The sequence below is a fragment of the Patagioenas fasciata genome, chromosome 2 (assembly GCF_037038585.1).
Source record: "Patagioenas fasciata isolate bPatFas1 chromosome 2, bPatFas1.hap1, whole genome shotgun sequence".
Classification (NCBI taxonomy): domain Eukaryota; kingdom Metazoa; phylum Chordata; class Aves; order Columbiformes; family Columbidae; genus Patagioenas; species Patagioenas fasciata.
This window is the reverse complement of record NC_092521.1, coordinates 166,273,823-166,299,788: the sequence shown is the minus strand read 5'-3', so window position 1 is coordinate 166,299,788 and position 25,966 is coordinate 166,273,823. Positions and strand designations below refer to the sequence as shown.

General features: G+C 51.4%; 1 protein-coding gene across 3 annotated transcripts; it reads left to right on the top strand.

The window, feature by feature from the left end:
- Positions 1–5,031: 5,031 nt before the first annotated feature.
- On the top strand, positions 5,032–23,233 carry HHATL (hedgehog acyltransferase like). Of its 3 annotated transcripts, none has more exons than XM_065831760.2 (12): positions 5,032–5,292; positions 6,834–6,956; positions 7,842–7,905; positions 8,507–8,620; positions 8,911–9,105; positions 9,761–9,970; positions 14,769–14,940; positions 16,982–17,126; positions 17,502–17,537; positions 18,305–18,506; positions 19,910–20,051; positions 21,491–23,233. In XM_065831760.2, the coding sequence occupies exons 2-12, from the start codon at positions 6,910–6,912 to the stop codon at positions 21,610–21,612; spliced, it is 1,449 nt and encodes a 482-aa protein (XP_065687832.1). In that variant the 5' UTR covers positions 5,032–5,292; positions 6,834–6,909; the 3' UTR covers positions 21,613–23,233. The 3 variants fall into 3 exon arrangements, with proteins under 3 accessions (XP_065687832.1, XP_065687829.1, XP_071661489.1); XM_065831757.2 differs by having other exon boundaries at positions 5,033–5,292; positions 7,838–7,905; XM_071805388.1 differs by lacking the exons at positions 5,032–5,292; positions 7,842–7,905 and having other exon boundaries at positions 6,881–6,956.
- The last annotated feature ends 2,733 nt before the right edge of the window (positions 23,234–25,966 follow it).

The window sequence follows — 25,966 nt, the reverse complement described above, 5'->3', positions numbered from 1 at the left end:
TCGCCATCGTTTTCCTTTCAGCCCATGTGAGGCGTCTGCCTTCGCAGAGTGGGAACCGCAGGGGTGCAGCTTCCCAAACTGCCCGTAACGTGAATTAAGTCGCATTAGGGTGGTTAAATATAGAGGGTATCGACACAGCTGAGCTCTCCCTACCCTGGGCTGCGCTCGGATGGGTGGTGGAGGATCAGCTCAAAGCCGACCCCGCTGCAACGGCTCCGATTTAGAGCCCTAAATTGGGGGTGCGGGTGGTTTGTGCCCTCCCGAAGCTCCCAAGCAGGATGGAGATGCGGGGAGCGGACAGATTTCGGTCCCCTGCATGGGGACGGAGCCATTGGCAAAGGGACATCAGGAAAGGGCTTTGCCAACCCCTCCGGCAGCTGCTCCTGCCCTGCAAGCCCAGGGCCACCGTCCCGCGTGTGACAAAAGGAATGAGGTTCGGCTTTAAATGGAAAAACACTCTGACAGAGCCCCTGGGCTCTAAATTAAGCCAAGAGGGATATTGAGTTTCTCGCCTCATCCTCTCCCGCTCCGAGCCGGCTGCTCCCGGGGGACAGGGTGGCCTCGCTCAACAAATGCCACCTCGATCCCCACGCGTCTCCGCTTACAGCTCCCAAACCCGCCTGCGGGAGGGGGGTGATATCCTGGGCTTTGGAACAGCTCGTTGGTCAGCGAGAAGACTTCTCAGCATGGAGGGGGGGAACATCCTGCCGTGCAGTGACCTAATTGGGGCATTTTCTCTGAAACAGAATTGTTTTGGCGAGAAGAGAACGTCAAGATCATGGAGTCCAACCATAACCCACCCCTGGCACTGCCCCACGTTCCTGAGAACGTCATCTCCGTCTGTCCAACCCTCCAGGGATGGTGACTCCAGCACTGCCCTGGGCAGCCTGTTCCAATGCCCCACAGCCCTTTGGGGAAGAAATTGTTCCCACATCCAACCTCAACCTCCCCTGGCGCAACTTGAGGCCGTTTCTTTGTGTCCCTGTCTCCCCTCAGCTCCTGTTCTCCAGCTGAACCCCCCAGGTCCCTCAGCCGCTCCCATCACACTTGTGCTCCAGCCCCTCACCAGCTCCGTTCCCTTCTCTCAACTCGCTCCAGCACCTCAAGGCCTTTCTTGGCGTGAGGGGCCCAAAATTGAATACATCAAGAAGGAATCATGATGAGGTGCTGAGGGCAAGTGGGCTTTGACCTGAGGCTGGGTTGTCTCTAATAGGTGGTGGGAACCTTCTTCAGGGTTCAGCAGGAGGTCTTGGGACCTTTGATGGGGTTGGTGTGTGCCATGGGGGACAGGCAGAGCCATTCTTGGGGTGCTGAAAGGGGTTCAGGGGGTGACGATGGGTGGATGGATGGATGGGTGGATGGAAGAATGGAGGGAGGGATGGAGGAATGGGTGAATGGATGGATAGATGGATGGGTGGGTGGATGGATGGAGGGATGGGTGGATGGATGGGTGGGTGGATGGGTGGATGGATGGAGGGATGGGTAGGTGGATGGGTGGATGGATGGAGGGATGGATGGGTGGGTGGATGGATGGAGGGATGGGTGGGTGGATGGGTGGGTGGTTGGGGCACACATTCCCCTCTCCTGAGCCATCCTGCCAGCAGGGAGGTACCTGCTGAGGTTCTGTTGGGGCTGGCATGTTCCCAGTGACACGTCTGCACGAGGAACCTGATGGGGCAACCTAATGTGGTGTAAAACAACTCGTGTGGGGTATTGTAACCCTCTCTCCTTCCAGCTCACCCCATATAGAGCTGCTCCAGCAGCAGGGAGACAGCAGCAGGCAGCCAGGAGGAGGCTCTTCTGGTATCCCCACCAAGCATCTCCAATTTGTGCCCTGTCTCACTGGAATGGGCAGAGACGCTTTCGCTGAACCCCACCACTCACTTTCTTGGACACTAAAGAGGGACCTGGCGACAGCTCATGTGCCACAACTTCCAGCCACCTGCCAGATGTCTGAGAAAATGATCATTAGGATCAGCTCGAAGCCGTAAACAGCCCTTCGCCATAAAGCAGCAGCGATGGGGCAATAAAACGCAGAGGCGTCCCCTGCGCCGAGGCAGGTGCACTGGTCACATTAAAAATAAATGTTATTATATTAGAAATAGAGAGCGGGGCTATATCTATATCTATATCTATATCTATATCTATATCTATATCTATATCTATATCTATATCTATATCTATATCTATATCTATATCTATATCTGTATCTATATCTATATATCTATATATCTATATATCTATATATCTATATATCTGTCTATATCTATGTCTATGTCTACGTCTACGTCTACATCTATATCTATATATCTATATATCTATATCTGTATCTATATCTATATCTATAAATATCTGCTAATATCTATAAATTAAAGCTAAACTGTTTTCATCACCACGGTTCCCAGAGCCTCATGAAAACCAAGCCACGCATCCCTCCACCTGTGTTACACTTTCAGTCCAGCAAGCACACAGGTTACTCAGGATTATCTGTCATCGGCTCAAAACTCTCCGAAAGCCAATGCCCAGGGAGAGCAGCACGATGGGGCTGTGACCCTCCTGCCCTCGCAACCCACTCCCTGGAGCCCCCAGCATCCCTCCATCCCCAAAAGTGAGATCCATGGAGAAGGTTGGTGTCTTCTCCCAGGTAAGAAGTGACAGGGTGAGAGGAAATGGCCTCAAGTTGCGCCAGGGGAGGTTGAGGTTGGATCTTGGAACAATTCCTTCCCCAAAGGGCTGTGGGGCACTGGAACAGGCTGCCCAGGGCAGTGCTGGAGTCACCATCCCTGGAGGGTTGGACAGACGGACACGAGGTTCTCAGGACATGGGGCAGTGCCAGAGGTGGGGGGACGGTTGGACTCGAAGATCTTGAGGTTTTCTTTTCCAACCAAAATGATTCTATTTCTCCATGATCCCCACTGCCTCCAGCCCCATGGCCACACCACGAGACCTTTTGTGCCTCCAGCACAGCAGATGCCCGGAGAGAAAGATTTTGAGGCTGGTTGTGCTTTCTGCTTGGGGGGGGAAGGTGAATGGGTTCGGGAGCCAGGTAGTGACAGGGGGTCCCCAGTGCCCGCTTGCTCCTGTCCTTTCTATATGGCCCCACCAGTGTGGTGAGACAATGTCCATCTGCACCCGCCAGCGTGGGGATGGACCTGGTTTTTCCATCCTGCTGAGGGTCCTTGACATAGAACCCTGGCCAAACATAAACCCCTGCCCTCCACAACCTGGTGGAGCATGACAAATTATGTCGCTGTGCTTATCAGCACCAATTGCTTAATTACTTCGCCTCTAAGCAACCAGTCAATTATGCCAAGGTCTAAAGAGCTGGAGTCATGGTACAAAGACTGAGGACCAAGACTGCAGCTACAGAGCATCCCAGGGGCAGGCGGCCAAATCCTGCACCGGCTGCTGTAAATTAAAGTGGCTCATTAGGCACTTAAAGTGATGGCCATACCATCTCTGGAGAGCCTCTCTTTGTGCTCACCGAGTTAAAAGTGCTGCTAAAAAACCTTTTTGTTCAGCGTCAATGCAACAGCAAAGCTGGGCTGGCCCAAGGGATGTCCACCCTGGAGATCCTCCCACCGGAGCCCAGAAGGTGACTTGTCTCACCCCAAAGTAGACAACCGAAGGAGATATTTATAAAATCCAGGGCCACCTGCCCTGTTTCTCTCCCCTGATCCCACAGGAGACGCTTGGGCATGTTGGCCCCAGTGTGAGCTCTCCCCAAATCTCATAGGGGTTTTGTGGGAATTGCGTTGTGCAGGGCATGGACATGCTGTGTTGACTTGTTCTTCTTTGACTTTTATTTGCTCATCCTCAAATCACAGAGACCATGAGCCACTTCCTATCCCCTGTTTTGATGGCCCAAAGCTGAGAAGAAGACACCGAAGATGGTTTGTAGAGTTGTTGCAACCTCCGAGCCCTGTGCTGACTCAAACACCACCTGAGCTGGGAAGGAATTTAGCTTGTGGCTGGACTCGATGATCTGGTTCCAGTGTAAGTTGGGGAACGACCTGTTGGAGAGCAGTGTAGGGGAAAGGGACCTGGGGGTCCTGGGGACAGCAGGGTGAGCATGAGCCAGCACTGGGCCCTTGTGGCCAGGAAGGCCAACGGTACCTGGGGTGGGTTAGAAGGGGGTGGTCAGTAGGTCAGAGAGGTTCTCCTGCCCCTCTGCTCTGCCCTGGGGAGACCACACCTGGAATCTTGTGTCCAGTTGTGGCCCCTCAGTTCCAGAAGGACAGGGAACTGCTGGAGAGAGTCCAGCGCAGCCACCAAGATGCTGAAGGGAGTGGAGCATCTCCCGTGTGAGGAAAGGCTGAGGGAGCTGGGGCTCTGGAGCTGGAGAAGAGGAGACTGAGGGGTGACCTCATTCATGTTTACGGATATATAAAGGTGGAGTGTCAGGAGGATGGAGCCAGGCTCTTCTCGGTGACAACCAATGACAGGACAAGGGGTAATGGGTTCAAAACAGAACACAGGAGGTTCCACTTAAATAAGAGGAGAAACTTGTTCATGGTGAGGGTGTCAGAGCCTGGCCCAGGCTGCCCAGGGAGGTTGTGGAGTCTCCTTCTCTGCAGCCATTCAAACCCGCCTGGACACCTTCCTGTGGAACCTCAGCTGGGTGTTCCTGCTCCATGGGGGGATTGCACTGGATGAGCTTTCCAGGTCCCTTCAACCCTTGACATTCTGGGATTCTGTGATCTTAAGGGTCTCTTCCAAGCAAAATGCTTCTATGACTCTGTGAATCGCACCTTTTGCCTCCGTGCCTCAGTTTCCCTGTGTAACAAGAGCTGACTCCCCTCCTGCACAAAGTGCTGGGGGATACCCCGTCCCTTGTAGGGGCTCAAAGCAGAGCACCCAGACACCCCAGGGAGGGAGCTGTCCCTGTGTGGTCACAGCTGTGTCCCAGGGTCCCCGGGGGCCGTGCTCCCCGTCCCCGGGGTGAGTTTTGGCAGGCAGCACAGGTCTCCTCCAGCAGGCGCGGTGACAGGCAGCTCCCGAACCAGCCCCCCTCTGCAGTGCTGCTCCAAAATAAAAATACCTCCCGCCTGGCTCCACTGCACTCCCGGCCAAACTTCCTCCAGGGGCAAGGTGGGGGACGAGCAGCCTAAAAATACACCCGGGCCGCCCCCCCGCTCCACGCCGGGCTGAGAGATGCTGTAGGACAAGGCAACGGCCCCCAAACCTTCCATCTGTCCCCCAAACCCCTTTTTCCCCCCTTCCGTCCCCCCATCGCGGTGCCGGACGCTGGATCCCCCCCACTCTCGCCCACCCACGGCCCCGGGGCTCAAGGTCAGTAGCTGGGGGGGGATGCGGGTTGAACGGGGGGTCACACCGGGGGTGGTGACGCGCTGCTCCCGGGGCTTTTTGTCACCTCTGAGTGCTCCCACCGGCCGGCCGGGGGGCTGGGGGTGGCGGAGGGGAGCGGGATGAGGGGGGGGTATGAGGATGCTGCTGCCCCATGGCAGCCCGGAGCCGGGGTGGGGATTGTGCTGGGAACCCCCCCATGCACCTGACTCAGCATCCCGGGAGCGATCAGCAGTTAAAATTACCCGAGGGGTCCCCCAACCAGCACCCACCGCGGGGTCCTCAGGCGTTAACCGCCCCCTCCCCGGCTCGTTTACGAGGTGTCCCCCCCTCCAAGAAAAAAACAATAAAAAGCTTTGAAAAGCATGGAAAGGAATAAAAGAAGCTCTTTGAAAGCCACCTCCGTGAGTGCCCTCCCGCCGCAGGGGGACCGCAGGGAGGTGGCAGCGCGCCCGCCCGCAGCGGCTCCGCACCGGGGACCCCCGAGCCCTTGGGAACCCCCGCACCCCCTAGGGCACCCCCGCACCAGGGATCCCCACATTCCCAGGGGCTGTTCCCAACCCTTCCCGCCGGGAAAAGCGTTTCTGGAGAGCTGGGGGGTCACCCCGCATCGCTGCCAACGAACCCTCCCAGCTCTTAAAAAACCCAGTGACCAAACCAAAACGATTAAAAATAAAAGATAATTTAAAGAAGCACCCGCGGCTAAAGCAAAGGGTGACCGAGTCGCCTTTTCTTGCTGCCTAAAAGCAGCTTTTCCGTCCTCATTCCCTTCAAAGCACCTCGGCGGGGGATGTTCGCCTTGTTTTCCCCCCCGCCCCGCCAATGCGATTAAGGCTCCAGTCCTAAATCACATTTTTTTAGCAGCTGCCGGCCAGGCAGTGGGGAGGCTGCAGAGCTCGGGGTGGGCTGCGCCGGGGTTAATTAGCCTTGGCAGGAGTAATTAGCCCAGGGGCTGAACGTTGGCATCCCCTGGGCTGTGTTGATGCGGTCGAGGGGGGCGCTGAACCGTGCCCGAGGGGTCCTGAGGCTTGTGGCTGGAAGTAGCTTGGGGTTATGGGGGTTTAGGAGCCCCCCAAGAGCTCAAGGTTGGGTAAAAGTCCAGCAGAAAGTGAGCAGTAGCCCAGGGGAGGGGAGGGGATCCCATCACATCTCCCGCTTTGGGCATCTTCTTGCATTCTCCTCCAAGGATTCAATTAGAAATTAGGGGGGACATCAGGAACCCCATCCTGAGGAGCTGGTGTCTTGGAGCATCTCTGAACATCGGGATGGACGTGACTTGCTGGGAAGAGCCCCTTTCCCAGGACCAGCTGGTTGAGCTGCCCCCCCAAATCCCTGCTCCAGGGTGGGGTTTGCAGGGAATTTTCTCCCCACACCTGGGTTGTGTCCTGGGCTTCAGCCCCAGGTGATGCTGTCTTCACCTCTTCAGCTACCAGCCTTCAAGGAAGCCCACAAAGGAAGACCTGCAGTGATTTAGGGTGTTGGAGAAACAGGTGAGCTCTCACCCTTGGTTTTCTTCTCTTTCCTAGGTCTGGATCCTTCCACCATGGGGGTTAAAACGATGCTTCCCAGCTATGAACTGGGGTTTTACGCCCTCACCGTGACATGCGCTGTGCTGTACAGCAGCAGCGGGATCTTCGAAGCATCCAGAGGTAATGTTCCCCATCGCATTCCCCCCGGGGACATCTCTGACAAGGAGAATGGGCATAGGGCAGCTGCTTTTACAACTATTAGTACCAGCAATAGATCCCTGGATTTAATTTTTGGCAGAAAACACCTTGAGAATCCTTTGCAGGGATCAAGAAGGTGGGTTTTTGTCATTTTCTTGGTTACCCTCTTGTCCCCATTCCCATGGCTCATGGCAAGAGGCACATGCAGCATGTCACAGCTCCCCAGCCAGAGCCCAGAACAAGCAGCAACCCTTTCTGCACAGGGTTCCCTGTGCTGGTTTTTTACGTCTGGAAGCCCAAAGAACTGAAAATTGTGTGAGATCAACCAGGGGTCCCTGGGAAGGGACCAGCTTTGCTGGGAAGTCAAGCCAACATGTCTCAAGGGGGGTTGTCAAGAGGGTGGACCTGACTCTGTTCAGTGGTGCCCAATGACAGGATGAGGGGCAACGGGCACAGACTGAAGCATAGGAGGTTCCATCTGAATATGAGGAGAAACTTCTTTCCTTTGAGGTGCCAGAGCCTGGCCCAGGCTGCCCAGAGAGGCTGTGGAGTCTCCTTCTCTGGAGACATTCAAACCCACCTGGACACCTTCCTGTGTGATCTGCTCTGGTGAACCTGCGTTAGCAGGTGGGCTGGACTGGATGATCTCCAGGGTTCCCTTCCAACCCAAACCATCCTGTGATTCCATAATACTTGAGATTCCTGATTTCTACAGCTGTCCGTGGGAACTGTGCACTTTGGGGATGGGGAGTTTGGGCCCTGATGATTCATCATCTCTGTGAGGGAGTCTCCCAGTCTTGTTGAAACCCAGCTCTCATTTCCCAGACCTGTTCCTCTCCCTGTTACTCTGGTGTTTTTTGCAGACAGCATGAACAGAAAGGCCTTTCGGGACGGCATAAAGCCAGGCTGGCACTACTTTGGCAGGAAGATGGTAAGCAGAGGAAGGTTTAGGTTGGACATGAGGAAAAGGTTCTTCACCCAGAGGGTGCTGGACACTGGAACAGGCTCCCCAGGGAGGTGTCACAGCCCCAACCTGACAGTGTTCAAGAAGAGACTGGACAACGTCCTCAGACACACAGTGTGAACTGTGGGGTGTCCTGTGCAGGGACAGCAGTTGGACTCCATGATCCTTATGGATCCCTTCCAACCCAGGACACTCTATGATTCTATGATTCGGTGTTTTCTAGCTACCAGCACCACGGTCGGTGGTGACCGCTGGAGAAGCAGAGCTGCTTTTTCAGCTGCTGACACACTTTTGCAAAATCCATGTGACTCCTATTTTTTTCTCCCTAAAGAACCAGGCAGGAAAATAGCCCTGCAGCACTGTGGTTGCTCTGATTTGTGTCCACCGAGACGAGCAACTTCTGCACGTCTCTCCTGGGGATGTATGACCTAGCTATATTGCTTGGGAGCCCTTGGGTGGAAAATTGGAAGAAAAGGCTTTGAATGGGGAGCAGGTTCCCCTGCAGATGGGTGTTGGGGCAGGGGTGCGAGGGCTGGGGGCAGTAAGGCACCCGGTGCTGCTCCCACAGGACGTCGCTGATTTCGAATGGGTGATGTGGTTCACCTCGTTCAGGAACGTCATCATCTTCGCCCTCTCGGGACACGTCCTCTTTGGCAAGATCTGCTCCATGATAGTGCCACAGGTGAGTCAGGGATGTGGTGGGGTGCGTTTGAAAGCAGGGGGGTGACCTGGGATCTGTGGAAGGGACTTGAGGGATGTTCTAGGATAGGGGGAGCGAGGTTGGGGCTTTCACCAAGCTGGCCATGGGTAGGGGCCACAGGGCAGTGGTGGAGACACCATCCCTGGAGGGGTTTAAACTGTGTAGATGAGTTTCTTAGGGACATGGTTCAGTACCAGTGTTGGGGTAACAGTTGGACTCAATCTTGAGGGTCTCTTCCAACCAAAATGATTCTGTGATGGTTCTTCTTGCAGCACCGGGCCATCATGTACATGGTGTATGGCATCCTGGCCATGCTGGCCAGCATGGGGCTTGTCTACCTCATGATCATCCTCTCCCATTGCCTCGTCCTCTACTCCGTTGCGCTGGCCAAGCAGAAGTGGCTCTGCTACGTGGCTGGGCTTTGCTGTCTTGCCACCTTCAAGGTGGAGCCATTCAGCTCCTGGCAGGTAGGTGCTCTTTCAGACCACTAATTTGTCTCATTTCCAGCCCACTTGTGTCCCTCTCCTTGGGTTTATCTCCAGCGAGGGCTCCTGGGACACCCCCAAATCATGGGCACTTCTCCTAGTCATGTCAGAGCTCTCACAAGGTTTGGTTGGGAGGGGGCGGTTGTACTGCTGAGCTTGGGAATAATCCCACAGTAGCCATGTTGGGGGTTGGTGGTTTCATGTTGGACCAGCGAGAAGCCCAGGAAGGACTTTATAAAGCTTTTCAGTCCTTCTGAAGGTCAGCGCTGCCTGTCCTTGCCTGCTGCTCACCTCCTGAAATGCGTGTCCCCCTGTCCATCAGGCTGGTGCTTCACCTTCTGGGGAGGGTTAAGTCTCTGGGACAGGGTGATGCTCCCACCCCAGACCACACTTGCTTGGTGAAGACATGGCCAAGAGGACCCACCGCTTCCCCACTACTCCAGGATGCAGGAGCCAGCCAGGAAATCAAGCCCCAGTTTTCTCCTTCCAACAGGAAGGTTCATTAGCTCCAGGGACAATTGAGTTGGAGCATAATTAGAGGCTTTGCCTACTGCCCTGGGAGTGATGTCCTCCACAAATTGAGGGATAGCAGTAGTGACACCAGCTTCCTGGTGGTAACTCTTTGTTTCTCATCCAGAGCGGGTTTGTAACGGGAGCTTTTGATCTTCAAGATGTCCTCTTCTATGGAGGAAGCTGCTTCACCATCATGCGCTGCATGAGCTTTGCGCTCGAGAGCTCTGAGAAGAAAGAGGGCATCTACTCCATCTTCGACCTCCTCAAGTACAACTTCTACCTCCCCTTCTTCTTCTTTGGTCCTGTCATGACATTTGACCAGTTCCATGCCCAGGTGAGTGCTCCTGAGGCCGGGCTGCAGGAGGACCTTGCCCTACATCTATTTTCTGGGGTTTAATGCCTATAAAAAAAACCACTGTTTACCACAGTGAAGGTGCAAATAGTTGTAAAGCTTCTTGTGGTCACACATAGTTTGTGGCCATAATCTGGGCCGCACAACGATGCCGTAATTTTGGGGGAGAGGGGAATAAGCTGATGAGTTTTAACCTTCATTTTTGGGTTTTTAACCTTCCCTCTTGGGTTTTTGGCCATTTCCACTGATCAGTACAAGAAGGAAGACATTTCTCTGGTGAAAACACCACACTGGGATGGGGAGGGGAGGGTTCAGCTCATGTTCTTGCTTTCTGGGCACCTGCACTGCTCAGTGCCTCAGTTTCCCTGCACTGTCACCCCAGCAGCTCAGAGCTGCCCCACCGGGTGGTGCCTGGAGGTCTTGGTGAGAACCAGACATGTGGTGTCCACCCATGGGACCTCTTCATGCTGGTGGCTGTGAGAACAAGGGAAGCCTCATGTTTCCATCTAGCTGGTTTGCCCAAGGAGCATGAATTTCTGGAGATGGGTCAGAGTGTCTTAAGATGAACTTATTTTTCTAGAAATGAGTAAGGTTGGGTAGAAGACTGTGTTTCAGCAAACAGGGGCTTCCTCTGCTCCCCATGGTGTCGTGTCGTGGTTGAGATGGACAAACGACATAGACCAAGTTCTTTCAGGATGAAAGTAGTAGATGCCATTTATTGCCACAAGTGCATTTTTATACAGTTTTACCAATTCATGTGTCTCTTCACTATCGGTTACAAGTTACAGCAATAACATCTCATTGGATATTTTTGCTATCATCAATGTTACTCTTCCACTCCCTTCTCTCTCATGGGTACATCCTTAACATCTCCGGATACTCCTTTACTCCCATCTTTCTCATGGGTAGGTCTTAACATCTTCAAGGCAAATCTCTGTTCCCATGCCCTCTGTCAGGGAATCCACGGACCCGCCATAGTCCCCCACAGTGCCCCAAGTCTTTGCCTGTGTCACACACAACCAAGGGGACTCTTTTGAAGAGCAGACTCCAAACAGAACTGGAAACATCAGCAGAAGCCTAGGCTGGGACTAGCTGAGCTCTGGGGCTATTTCACATCCAAACATCAAGCAAAATGGGAGTGTGCTCTCCCTCCTCACTCCTCCCATCCCAAGGTCCTCTAACACCAGCGACCAGCCTTGGTCATCAAAGCAAACTGGTACTGCTCGCTAAGGGACGACCTCTTGCTTGGTGTGCAATGGCGCTGGAAAGGATTGCCACCACCCCTTTGTTACCCCTTAAAGAAGAACAGCTACATTGATTGAATTTTTGGACCCCAATTGATGTCTGGGTGCCAGAGCATTTTGGAAAAACACTTGTGAATTCGGAAGAAAAACCAGCCCAGGGCAGGGCAGAGCAAGCAGAGACTCTCACTGAGGAAGAGACCAAAGATCCACCAAGCCCAGCACGTGTTCTCCAACCTTGGGCTGGTAGTCATTGCCTAGGAAAAGGTCCACACTGGTCTTGTTTCCATCAGTAAGCAGGATTAGTCTTGATCCAAGTCCTATTCCCTGCTTGTTTGTTCACCTGGGGCATTAACAACCTCATGCTGAAAGGATGAGAGTGCAGGATTGAGATCGCTTGAGTCTCGCAGGATCTACTTAAAAGGACTTTTATAGAATTTGACCCTGAAGATCATAAGGTCAGCTCTGGTGTCCTACATGAGGGATGCTCACGGTGCATTGAGCCCACCAGCAGCCCATTCTTAGCAGACAAGCACCAGGGATGAACAGGACCCAGACAGGTTCTTCTCCTCAGGCTGCTGGGAGAAATGTTTCATCCTAAGGCTTCATCTTTCCAGTTGTGCCTCACCTGTTGGGCTGAAGTTCAGGACAGGATGGCTCCTGCAGCCCCACTGTCCAGTCCTCCTTGGATCGGGTGCAGTGCCCTGGGGTGGCCTCTTCACCCCTTGTTCCTCTTCCTCAGTTTCCATCAGTTTCCATCAGAAACCCTCCCTGGGTTCTTATAACACTACAATTCTTCTAACACTGCAATTCATAAATCAGGCCACTAAACTGCTAGTGTCTCCAAGACCTCAACTCCCACCACTCCTACAAGGCTTGATCTGAAGGGTCCCGTTCCTCTCACACAGCCCCAACCCATGATGTTTACAGCCACTTAATGAGCAATTTCCCCCTCTGCTACTTAAAACACTCACCCCAAAGGCACAATGAGTCCCCAACCCCTTTCCCATGCCCCGGCCAGGGGTCCTGTCTTGGCCTGGCCACCACTGCCATCTCCTGGCTAGATACCCCCATGCACTGCTGGAGCTGCAGCTTGTTATAGAGGTGAATTCCTAATTATCCAAGTGCAATTATGGGGGCAGGCAGATGGAATCCCTTCTCCAGGGTGGAGTGTAAGGTCCAGTTAGGGAATGGATCTGTCTCTTTGGGTCCTACTGGCTCCCACCATGTGTGGTGGGAACTCTTCTTTACCAGGGCTCGGCCAGCCCTATTCCAGCTGAAAAGCTGCTTCTTTGTACTGGGATTATGGGAACCAATTTGCTTCTGCGGGGCTAGAAACGTGGGGAACACAGTCCTGATCTGAAAGGAATGGTGGCAGGGTGCTGCCTCCACGCACAGATGTGAGGATGGGTGGAAAACAGAGGCCCCATGTCTTCTTATGTCTCCATGCCAGATCCCATCCTACCTCAGCTTCTCCTCCAGATCAGGGTCATAGAATCATAGAATAGTTTGGGTTGGAAGGGACCTTCAAAGCTCATCCAGTGCCACCCCTGCCATGAGCAGGGACATCTTCACCAGCTCAGGTTGCTCAGAGCCCCGTCCAGCCTGGCCTGGGATGTCTCCAGGGATGGTTCATCCACCACCTCTCTGGGCAACCTGGGCCAGGCTCTCACCACCCTCAGGGACAACTATTTCTTCCTCATGTCCACCTTGAATCTCCCATCTTTTAATTTAAAACCATCACCCCTTGTCTTATCACAATGGACCCTGCTAAAAAGTCTGTCCCCATCTTTCTTATTGGCCCCTTTTAAACACTGAAAGACCACAATAAGGTCTCCCCGAAGCTTCTCTTCTCCAGCTGAACACCCCAGCTCTCTCAGCCTGTCCTCCCAGCAGAGCTGTTCCAGCCTCGCATCATTCCTGTGGCTCCTCTGGCCCCTCTCCAGCAGGTCCATGTGTGTCCTGTGCTGAGAACCCAGAGCTGGATGCAGGGTCCAGCAGCCTCTTTGTCTCCTTAGAGCACTTGGCATATAACAGACACAAAAAAAATCTGGCAGAGGCCTTAATTCTCAGGAATCATCTGGATTTGACGACGGGGCTGGTGCAGCAGCCTGAGGATTATGTTGGGAGAGCTCCCACCTCTCGCGGGGCATAAAGGGAAAGTAATAAACATAAGAGGATTTTGAATGCAGCAGCAATTTTTACATCAGTGCGGGGAAGCGAGGACTTCAGTCTGCCCACTGTAATCCTGAAAGCTTGCTCTTATGATTTTGATATTACAACATCTGAAGATGTGACAGCTCCTGGAGACAAAGCCCAGCCTCTGTTTGTACAAGACACAGCAGAGATAAAATCCCCATTGATCAGGTCCCAGTGGGTTCAGGATGGGGCCTTGAGCAGCTTTCGAGACCTCTCATTTACAGCAGGTATCTGCAGCAGAAGCTCCATCAGTCGTCCTCCTCCTACTCCCAAATGACCCTGGCCAGAAATGGGCTCTGGAGCCCTCAGCACAGGACACACATGGACCTGCTGGAGAGGGGCCAGAGGAGCCACAGGAATGACCCGAGGCTGGAACAGCTCTGCTGGGAGGACAGGCTGAGAGAGTTGGGGTGTTCAGCTGGAGAAGAGAAGCACCGGGGAGACCTTATTGTGGACCTTTAGTACTTAAAGAGGCCAATAAGAAAGATGGGGACAGACTTTTTAGCAGGGCCTGTTGTGATAGGATGAGGGGTTATGGTTTCAAACTAAAAGAGGGGAGATTCAGGCCGGACAGGAGGAACGAATTTTTGCCCCTGAGGGTGATGAGACCCTGACCCAGGTTGCCCAGAGAGGTGGTGGATGAACCATCCCTGGAGACATCCCAGGCCAGGCTGGACGGGGCTCTGAGCAACCTGAGCTGGTGAAGATGTCCCTGCCCATGGCAGGGGTGGCACTGGATGAGCTTTGGAGGTCCATTCCAACCTGAACTATTCTATGATTTGCATCTGTCCCTGGCAGAGCTGTCAGGTGGGATTCCAGCCCCGCTCCCAACATCTCCTGGGCATGCAGATGTCCTTCCCTACAGGCTGTGGCATCCTGTAGATGTGATGGGTATGGGCATTTGCTTCTTCTTAGTGACCTGTGCAAAGGCCACCCTTAAGCAAATTTGAATTTCTGAGCCTGTCCCTGCAGAAAAAGCATAAACGCCAGGTCCCTGGTCAGTAAGGTTTTCACCTGGCCCAGGGTCAGCCAGGGCTCTCACTGTTGTGTCATACCATGTGCCCACTCTGCTGGAATCCCCAGTGATAGGAAGAACCTTTGCTAGGAGGGTGATCCAGGAGGCACGTTACTGCCATGCTCAGCACTGTGGTGGGAGTGCTGGAGGGATGTTGTGGGAGGGACATGTCCTGCTCTTTGTGGATATGTCCACCTGAGCTAGTCCCTTGAGTCTTCCTGAATCAATGAGGATTTGGGCAATGTAGTCCATGGTGTGATTTCCCAGGGAGAGCTGTCCATCCTATCTCTCAGCTTAGTCCTTACCTGGTTTGCCATCTCGGCAGGTGAGCACCCGAGAGCTGACACGCAAAGATGACGAGATGAGGAACATCCGGGTCCATGCTCTCCTCCATGTGGGAGCCATCATTGCTGTGGACATCTTCTTCCACTTTTTCTACATCCTCACCCTTCCTTCTGACCTGAAGTTCATGAACCGCCTCTCGGACTGGTCCTTAGGTGAGTGGCCATGCTTGGACATGCTCACACCTGTACTCGGTGTAAAGGCAGTAGCGAGCAATTCAGATCTCCATCAAGATGTCTTATCAACACGTCTGTTGGACAGATTTGGGTAAAGCCTCCTTTCTTCACAATCGCAATGCAACAGAGCTGGGGTCTGTCAGATGACATTGGTTTGGCAACCCCATAGGGTCCTGAAATAAATTGTTTGGCTCGAGGTTTACGAGGCTGAGCACCAAGCCATTCCCATTGCCTTTGTCTGGACCGCAAGGGAGCTCAGAACCTCCAAAAATCAGCCCCATGCTGTTGCAAGAGACATGTCTTGTATCTCAGATGCCTTCACAGGTGGCCACCCATTATGGGTGTTTGTGAGCCACTGAAATGGCCACAGGGTGTAGGTTGTACAGGGAGTGACTTGGCAGAGTTGTAGCTACTGTCTTGAGCTACCTAAAGGAGGGATGTGGAGAAGGTGGACTCTTCTTGGAGGCCATTGGGGAAGAAGCAGGACACAATGAACAAGGTGCAGCTAAAAACTTGGAGCACAAGTCTTATGAGGAGCAGTTGAAGGAGCTGGGGCTGTTTTGCCTTGAGAAAAGGGGGCTGAGGGGAGACCTTATTGCTGTCTACAACTGCCTGAGAGGAGGTTGGAGCATGGAGGGGGTTGGTCTCTTCTCCCAAGTAACAAGTGATAGGACAAGAGGAAATGACCTCAAGATGTTCCAGGGGAGGTTTAGATTGGATATTGGGAAAAAATTGTTCCTGGAAAGGGTTGTTGGGCATTGGAACAGGCTGCCCAGGGCAGTGGTGGAGTCATCATCTCTGCAGGGATTTAAAAGGTGTATAGACAAGGTTTTTAGAGACATGGTTTAGTGCTAGAGTTGGGTTATGGTTGGACTCGATGATCTTGAGGGTCTCTTCCAACTGAAACAATTCTATGATTCTATGAAAACAAAGTCTGATTGAATGTAAGGACTTTCATTTTCATAGAGTGGTTAACATTGAAACAGGGGCCCAGAGGTTATAGATTCTACAAAAACAGAGACATTCAGTGCTTAAATGGACAAGGTCTAGAGCAACCGGACCTCCGTTCAGCATTGGCTGTGCTCTGAGCAGGGCTGGACCGGGGACCTCCAGAAGCCAAACTCCTGGGATGAGCAGTGGTGGCTTTGCTGGTGCTCAGCTGGCAGCTGGATGGAGGATTTCAGCTGGCTACATACACATCTGATGGCAGCACTGGAGATGCTATAGGCTATTTGACACCCGTATGGGGCTGGTACGGGGCAAATAGAGGCTGGAGTATCACCGACTCATGGAATGGTTGGGGTTGGAAGGGATTTCTGGAGATCATCCAGTCCAACCCACCTGCTAAAGCAGGTTCACCTAGAGTAAATTGCACAGGAAGGTGTCCAGGTGGGTTTGAATGTCTGCAGAGAAGGAGATGCCACAACCTCTCTGGGCAGCCTGGGCCAGACTCTGGCACCTCAAAGGAAAGAAGTTTGTCCTCATATTCAAATAGCTTCTTTTTGCATAGGAATCTGAAATCTTAGTATTTGTCCCTGCAGGGATCATTTTCCAGGCGTATCTCCAGGACAGAGGTTCTGGCCCTGGCTCTGCTGTAGCATCAACATTACATCTATGGCCAAAAGGGGCTGGGATGGGGTACATTTCAATGAAGATGTCAATGAAACCTCAGAGGTTGGAGTCGAGAACTGTGATAAGTTTGTCATAGGTTAACAAGCCTTAGAGGGGAGGAAAGATCTTGTGCTGGAAGAAATAAGATCTGTATTAGTTTACTGCATTAACACCACCAATAAAGAGTTTACTCTCAAATACCTCAAGAAAATATTGTCCTTTGGTTCAAGCTGCTCAGAAAGCTACTTGGTTATAAAAGCTTTGCTGGTCCAGGACAGCATTAGACTGCCTTCTTGGTGTTGTGTTTGTTGAAGTGGACCACATGATCCCATGGGACATGATGTCCCCCAAAGTCCTAAAGGCAATACATCCCCTGGTCTTCATGTGTTTTGACTCATTTTTGCTCCAGCTGGCCTGGCCTACTCCAATTTGGTGTACGACTGGGTGAAAGCTGCTGTCATGTTTGGGGTCACCAACACCATTGCCAGATTGGACCACTTGGAACCACCCCAGCCCCCCAAATGCATCACCATGCTCTACGTCTTCGCAGAAACGTGAGTACCCTGCGTGTGTCAATGAAGAGATGTCATGTTTGACCTGAATTAAATGTGGATGGTGGGGAGGAGGTCTGGGCTGTGCTTCCCCTGGCCTGTAGGCTGGGGACTACCTGCATTAAACACTCTATACTGAAACTATAGTCTAGACCTGGCCATAGCCAGGGAAATATTCTTGGGCAGAAAGCAACAGAGAAGACAGGTTACAACCACATCAGTAGTGGGACCTGTTCAAGGAAGGAACATGGAGAACTGCTGTGAACAAGGTTCAAGAAGTTCCTCACCAGGGGAACAGGCACCTTCTATGTCTGACTGCTGCATGGAGAGGTGTCGTGTCACTGTGTTTTAACATGCTTTTCATCATCTGTATTTTAGGCATTTTGACAGAGGGATTAACGACTGGCTATGCAAGTAAGTGTCTAATCAACCATCTCTACTCCGGTTCAGGGTCTTCTCTTTCATCACATAGCAATGAAGCATTAAATGCTGTTCATCCCAAAGCTGAGGTGTCCTCTCTTTTGGATGAATCCCACTACGGCATGAAGTCATATTTGGTTTGTTTATCCCTAAGACAATTGAATTAACCATCACAAAGTGCAACAGACACCCTTCCCCAAACATGGGCATAAGAGAGTCTTGTCTCAAAAAAACCTTTAAGTCTGGTTGATTTAGTGTTCTCTCAAGGGAGGAAGAGTCAAGTTCATATTCCACGAGGAGAAAAGAGGAATTGGGCCCAGGTTTCCCATATTCTGGGTAACAAGGGTGTCCTGAGCTCCATCTACAACTCCCTCAGCTCTCTTCCACCATGAGTACACACCAGCAAACCTGTACTGAAGGTGGTGACTCCTCTGTGCTACAATCCTGAGTGCCAACAACCATGAGACAGCCTGCAGCTCTACAAATTCCCACATTTTATCAACCCTTTACCTACAAGAGGGGGAACGGATGGTATTTTGTCCTTAAGGAGCTATAGATTTGTGAAGAACACAAGCCATGAGTAGCTGGACTGCATCAAAAATCAGTTTATTGCTAGAAGGTGTCAACCAAAACATCCTTTCTCACTGGGGTGCTCTAGAGACCTGCATATGAGGAGCTTGTGGTGGGTGAATGTGGGAGAAGGGACTCCAGAGGGTTTTCCTTGACTATAGGGACCACTTACCACTTTCTTTGACTGTTAGGTATGTGTATGACCACCTTGGGGAGAACCATGACAACATCATGAAGGAGCTCGTTGCCACCATTGCCACCTTTGCCGTCACCACCCTGTGGCTGGGGCCCTGTGAGATTGTTTACATCTGGTCTGTCTTCAACTGCTTTGGCCTCAACTTTGAGCTCTGGGTGCAGAAGTTCTTCCAGCTCGAGCCCTTTGCCAAACTGGAGGTGAGGAGCTGGGCTGCAAGTGGGTGGGGGAAGATCCATGGGTCTGGGGCCAAACTGTGCTGCTGGAAAACATCCCTGACTGTAGGGACCTCAAACTTGTTGATACAAGAAGATCCATTTTCAGCTGAGAATGAAGAAGAATATCCCTCATGATCCCATGCAGCTGCATGTCCAGACTTTCTGCTTGGAGATCTGAAGCTCTCTTCTGTGGCCTTCAGCATCCTTGTGATCAGCAAGGGAAGCACAGTCCTGGTGTTCTGGATCCCTTCATTTTATGCACCATGTCACCCACCCAGAGTAAAATCCCACCTGCCCCTATGATTCCTCATGGGAAATTTGGGTTGGGTATAGAGCTTTGAGAAAACAGAGATCCAAGAGAACCAGGAAAGCAGCTCCAATGAGGCAACAAAGTACCACAGATGGACACAAAATCTGAGGTCTGTCCATGGGGAAAATATTTATACATTTCTATGTGGAAATCATTAATTCTTCTTGTTCTGCAAAATATTTTGGCATTTGGCGTGTATTTGATCTGATTTCTGATAAAATCAAATGTTTAGGTACTCGAATGACTTATTTTCCAACCACTCCAAAGCTTAGTGCCTCGTTGCTGTTTGGAACCCAGGTGCCTTGGGGACATAATGGAAGAAAAACTTAGAAAACCCCATCCTGGAAACAATTCTATTGCTCTCTTTGCCCAACTTAAAATCTGGAGATCCCAAACTGGGTCAGTGGAGACGCCTTTTGAATAAAAATTTTGGAGAGCAATCCTCCCATTTGCTCTCCTCGTTGAATTTCTAATCAGATTATCGCACTCGCTGGAGGTGAAATCCCTTTCCCTGTGGCATCACAGTTCCCCACTGAGGGGCCTGGGGATTCATCCTGCTATTTGAAGATCACTATGAACCACTTCCCTGCAGCTGCTCCTGGGGGTTATGTGCCAGTGACAATTTCACTCTGCTGCTGTCACTAGTTTTCAGCTCTTTTTTTGTTGTTTTTAATTCCTAAGAAACAATTTTTACCAGGAGCTGGGGGTGATTTGCACATAGGGCTAATAATAATAATCCTGGCATACGACAGCGTTCACCTGCCTTGAGGAATGGCTTACCCTAGGCAACAGATGAAGAAAGCAGCACTCAGCCATTACAATTAGCATTAAACTATGTATAACATCTCCACCCTACCCATAGGACCTTGGAACACCGGTCCAGAGTCCCAAATGCAGCTGAGTTCAGCAGCAGAGCAGAAGTTTTACCTTGCCCTTTTGTTTCTTCATCCCACAGACACTAAAGGCTGCTCTAATTTTTTCTACCACTCTGTGATCCCAGCTGGAGTTGGACCAGTGCCTCCCCTTTCCTTAGAGACCCATTTTTCCTCACTCTGTGTTCATCTCCCCTCCACAGGCCAAAATGTCAGCAGCCATGTCTCGGAGGATTAGGGCAGTTTTTGGGGCGGCAAATTTCTGGGCCATCGTCCTCTACAACATCCTGGCCCTCAACAGCCTGGAGTTTGCGCTGCTGGTCACCAAGAGACTCCTCCTGACGGGTAAGTGCTACCAGCCCTCTCCACCGAAGGGACCCTTGTCTTGATGGGGGGACACTGGTAGGGGAGCTGGAGACTGGGACATTAAAGTCCTCTTGGTGGCCTGGCCATTGTCTTGTTATGTGGATGCTCCCAATCCGCTTAGTTCATAGACCCATAGAATCATTTTGGTTGGAAAAGTCCCTCAAGACCATCGAGTCCAATCATTAACCCAACACTGTCACTAACTCATGTCCCTGAGAACCTCATCGACATGTCTGTTCAACCCCTTCAGGCATGGTGACTCCACCACTGCCCTGGGCAGCCTGTTCCAATGCCTGACAAAAAAAATATATATATATTGTTCAAAAGGTGCAGGAAGCTGTTTCTTAGCTCCCATCCTAATTATGTGAGATCTCTGGGGTATAAGCCATCTTCCAGGTGTGCTTGTGAAGCTCCTAGCACAGCCTCACACTGCAGCAACACAAAGGTCATATTCATGCCACCAAGATGGCCTGTGAGATGCCCCCCTTGCCAGAGAAAGAGATTTCCTTGTCCTACCTCATCTCTTTTTGCTTTAGCAGTTACTCCTGCGTCAACCCAGAGGTGACAGGTACAGATCCTCGTCCTAGGCTCCTAATGAACAGTCTTATCTGTACATTTCTAACCAGTGGATGGTGACACTATTTTGAAGGCTTCGTGGTCAGCCCAGGGTATAAATAGCCATCAGGAGCCCGTGTCCTCCAGCCCTCTCTGGGATGGGGCTGGCGTAGGACATGGATAATGTGACGCTTTGGGCTCGGTGTGCCAGAAGTGCCTGCCCGCTGAGCTAGCTGGCTTTTGCTGGTTGCATTATTCACTTCAGAGGTCCTGTTTTAGCAGGTACAAAGCCTGTGTCTCCCCTCTGCTGTGAATACCAGACTCACGGTTACAAATGCCGTCAGACCCTTCCTAAGTGGAGGAAGAGCTCCTGGCTCTCAGTCCCTTATCTAAGTGACAAAAACATGTTTCCCTGGGTACACATTGTGTCCCCACTAGATATGGAACAAGGCTGGGGTTGATCCTCAACATCAGCAGGATACGAAGCTTCCAGAAGGTCACAGTGCTAAACAGTGATGGACATGGGCAGGTTGAATGGGCAGAAAGTCAATCAGGGAGTCTGAACTTGAGGAGAAGGGGTTTTGGGGGTAACACAGTGCTCAGAGCCACTCCAGCGTGTTCCCACATTAGCTGTGGTCCATGATGCCTTGGTGGACTCAGGCACTGCTTCACCTAAAATCTGATCCTAGGAATGTATCTCTTAGTGAAGCTATAGGGCCGGATTCACAATGGAAAAAGTCATCGGCTGTCATGAACTTGTGGGACCTCTCAAACCCACCTGAGGGGCAGCAGTGACGAAGAAGAGCTAGCCCCATTAGGCAAGCAGCTGCACCAAGATGACCATGTCTCCCTTCATCTTCCAGGTTTCCCTGTCAGCACCTTGTCCATCTGGTTCATCACCTACTGTGGAGTGCAGCTGATCAAAGAGCGTGAGCACATGCTGGCCATCGAGGAGGAGAAGTCTGACAAAGCAAAGGTGGAGTAGAGGGAGGCATCAGTGGGCTTGTCCCAAAGGCTCGTCTCATTTCCAGCCACCGCTACCAGTCCAGACACTGGCTGGGGCTCTCCAAGCACTCCCGACAATCGGACTGCTCTAGCTCACCCATGTAGAAGTCACCTGGCAGGCACAGGTCACCCCCTTGCTGCAGGAAAGACTTTCTGTAAGACACAGTGGGGTTTTTGCAGCTCCTCATTCATGGCAGACTGCTGAGGTAGGCTCCCAGGACTTTTCCTTAATATCAGCAAGAGCCAACCCCGTCAGTTTTCTGCCCTCTGACATTGCAAAGGCCTAAAGATTTCATCCTCTGCTTCCCATAACACTTGGTCCACCAACACTTGGCTCTCCCACAGGTCCTATGTCTCCCAGAGGAGACTTTCCAAGTCCCACACCTGGAGGTCTTAGGGTGGGCCAGACACACAGCTATGAGAAAGGGATTAGCTGGAACTGAGCCTACTCTGAGCAGACCATCTCCAGGTCCCTTCCAGCACGAGCATCCCATGTTTCTTTCACTACAAGGAATGGTCAGCATCCGCTTTCAAGTGTTCAGCATCCACGGTTGTGCAGTAAGAACTCTGGAATGGCTCAGCATGATCTATACCTACCAGGAGGCTAATAAATAGATAGCGCAGTCTTTATAGGAAAGGGAAGGAGGACCAGGAACAGCACATTGAAGAGTAATTATCTCCCCACTGCTGTCAGTGGTGCAGAGGGAAAGCTGCTACAATCTCTGCAGAACAAGCCCCTTTAGTGCTAAATGACTTGAAAAAATTATTTAGCACCAAAATCAGGCATAATTAATGAAAATGTGTGAGCCAACACCTGCTTCACAGCCATCGGGCATCATCTACAGGTCACCTGGGGAGTGAACATGCTGAAGAAACACAACACGTGGCTCACAACTGCTTGGTCCCCAGGCCCCAACTCAGACTCAAAGAGCTCTCCAATGTTGGGTCTGAGATCAATTTGGCCACCATGACCATCCTGCTGTGATAAGTGTCCTGGGACTCAAAAAAATCTCTCTTGCATTTTCTACATGCCATGGACAAAGGTTTAAGCTCACATTCCTGCCCACGGCTGAGGAACAGAAGATGCTGTAGCCAGCTCTTGCTCATCTCCACCCATCCCTTTGCTCAACTGACTTCAGTGCACAAAGCCTTACATGGCTGAATGAGCACACACATAGATGTACAACCAAAAGACAAAGACCTTGAATGAAGGGCTGTGATTTGGGACTTGGTGGCAAAGGGGAAACCCATGAGAGCCTCCTCTGGGAAGCAGACTTTGGGACACCGCATAGAGAATGCATTGGATAAATGTACATGTGTGAAACATGGTGCCTTGGGGAAAAGGTGCATTTATAACTGAACAATAGCTCTGTCTCTCTTGCACTTTAGACTAACTTTCAGTGGCCTTATGTCTGAGTTACGTTGGTGTAGATCTGGACCGCTTTGCAATGTGGGTTGAGAATCTTGGTGCTGGTGTGTTCTGGGTTCCCTGTGGATGGAACAGGACCAGCTCCCAGTCAGCTTTCAGCTCTGCAAAAGCAATTTGTGAAGTCCCTGAGAAATGTTGTTTATTTATGTAGTAAATAAATGTTGGACATCTATGGTGCCTGTTGCTTGTCATTGCTATGCAGATGACACCCTGGGCAATGTTCAGAGCTTAGGGACACAAGGATCTGTTCGCAAGTCCTCATCTTGCACCTCTACTAGTGACACAAGATAAAACATGCCAGGGGAGATTCAGTTTGGAACTTAGGAAAAGGTTCTTCACCCGCGGGGTGCTGGACACTGGAACAGGCTCCCCAGGGAGGTGTCAGGGCCCCAAGCCTGACAGTGTTCAAGAAGAGATTGGACAACGTCCTCAGACAAATGGTGTGAATTTTGAGGTTGCCCTGTGCAGGCACAGGAGTTGGACTCCATGATCCTTGTGGGTCCATTCCAACTCAGGATATTCTATGGTTTTATGATTCTACGGTTGTTGTGTTTGACAGAAACTCACCTTAGTGGCACCACCAGATTGGAGGTTTGGTTCATATTCACCTTTATTTTGATTCCATCTTCATGCTGGTGAAATATCACAAGCCTACTGCCATCAAACTGGCATCCATGTAGTTTTTGAGAAGCCACGTTGGTTTTCTTTCTGGCAGCCTGACTTAAAATGTTGGAAGTAAGTGCAGGTATCCATAGATATTTCAAGGATGGATGTCAAGAGGATGGACCAGACTCTTTTCAGCGGTGCCCAATGACAGGAGGAGGGTCAACAGGCACAGACTGAAGCATAGGAGGTTCCATCTAAACATGAGGAGAAACTTCTTTCCTTTGAGGTGCCAGAGCCTGGCCCAGGCTGCCCAGAGAGGCTGTGGAGTCTCCTTCTCTGCAGACATTCAAACCCACCTGGACACCTTCCTGTGTGATCTGCTCTGGTGAAGCTGCGTTAGCAGGTGGGTTGGACTGGATGATCTCCAGAGGTCCCTTCAACCCCAGCCAGTCTGTAATTGTGCCTTGGTGGCATTGCTGGTCACATCCCTGAAACCCCTTCAGCTGCCAGGCACATCTCTTTTTAACACAGATCTGCTGCTGGACCTTTGGTAGATGTTTCTTGGTGCCTCCATTATTTCAGGTTTTTCTCTTTACCGCCAAAACAGCCACAACCTGATGTGTTTCCTCTCAGTGTAACATTCAGTTCTTCTCCATATGGGTGTCCTTGCACAGCTGGAGCCACCACAAACTGCTGAGACCAGGGTCTCCATCTCTGCGGGTGACTCAGCTCAGGTCCCTGGCTGCCCAGGGGAATAAACAGAGTCACCCATCTCTCAGTGTCAAAGTGGGTGGTGACTCACATGGCAAAGCCCAGTGACTCTGCACTGCCCTCCTGACTTGGATACTCCAGGAGAGAAAATAACCCATTCACTAAGGAGCTAAATTTACCCAGCAGCTGCATCTGCTGGAGCTGCCAAAAGGAGCTAATCTTAGACACCTGCTGACTTGTTAGAGAGATGGTTCGTGGGGGAACTTGGGCTTTGCACCCATTTTCTTGAGGTTTTCTCCTCATTCATCACTGCTGTTAGAAGCCCAGGAGGTCTGGTGGGCCAGGAGCACCCAAGTGGTGTTATCTCAACCATGTCTCACCGTTCAGCGTTGTGCAGGAGACACTCAGCCTGTGCTTCTGTGGCATGTGATTTACCAGCTGCTCATCTATTTCCCGGTGAGTATCTCATCTGAGCTGGTTATTACCTGCCTGTTAGTAAAACTTGCCCGAGAAGCCAATAAAACCAATTCTTTATTGCAACTACAAATCCCAGTTCATAGCCCTACATTGGACGCTTCCTTGTTCAGCCTGACGTGGCTATAACGCCTGCATTCCCATTTATTGTTCTGAAATTTTGTGTGAGAGGGAGTGATCCTGCTACATTTCATCCCTTTAGGATGCTTTCCATGTATCCTCACCCATTTCTGTGTCATGGGGGGACTGTTAGACCATTGGTCACTGGAAATCACTGTCTGTAGTCCGGGGCATCTACAGCCTCTCTGAGCAACCTGGGCACGTGTTTCACCACCCTTATTGTAAACAATTTCTTCCTCATGTCCAGCCTGGAAAAAAACCGGGCTTCTTCCCCAAGTTGGTCCAACTGCTGTGCAAAACCACCAAAGCAGACAGAGACTCCAGAGAAGGTTTGAGACCAGCAGGATATTCTTTTCCTGCATGGACCACAAGCCTGGGAGAAGCCACAGACCCACTGATGGGTCCAGAGCTCCTCTGGGAAGGGATGCGCTGTAGCTGCATTTTAGCAGAAGCATCTCGTGACGTGGGGAACGTGGAAGGAAACCTTGCATGGCAGCACAGCAAAAATGAAAATGAGACAAGGCTCAAGGGAGATTAAAAGCAGAGCAGGGGAAATCCCAACCCATAAAACAACAATGCAGGATTAAACTTGGGAAAGTGCAGAGCTAAAGCAGAGAGAGGGGAGGATGGGGTTGTCCCTCCCCAGACGTCTGGGAGCAAAGGAACATTTCTGAAGTTCGACCCAGTTCAAAGATCAACACTCGATGTCTCATCCCATCACAGCCCAGCAGAAGAGTTTATGATGTGAGCTCCAAAACCAGTTTGTGATTATTTTCCTGCTAAACTGGTACCTCCCCAATGTTGCTGGAACCTCACCAGTGCAAAAAGGGCTTCATACCAGTCCAGCTCTCACCCTCCTCCTTCTTATGTAGATAACTATCATAACACAAAGCCCTGTTATAAATATATCCATGCCAGGGACAGGGGTTATGTGGCTTTAAATAGACCAGGAAGAGAGGTGAATATCTTCACACAGACTTAATTAAATCGTTAA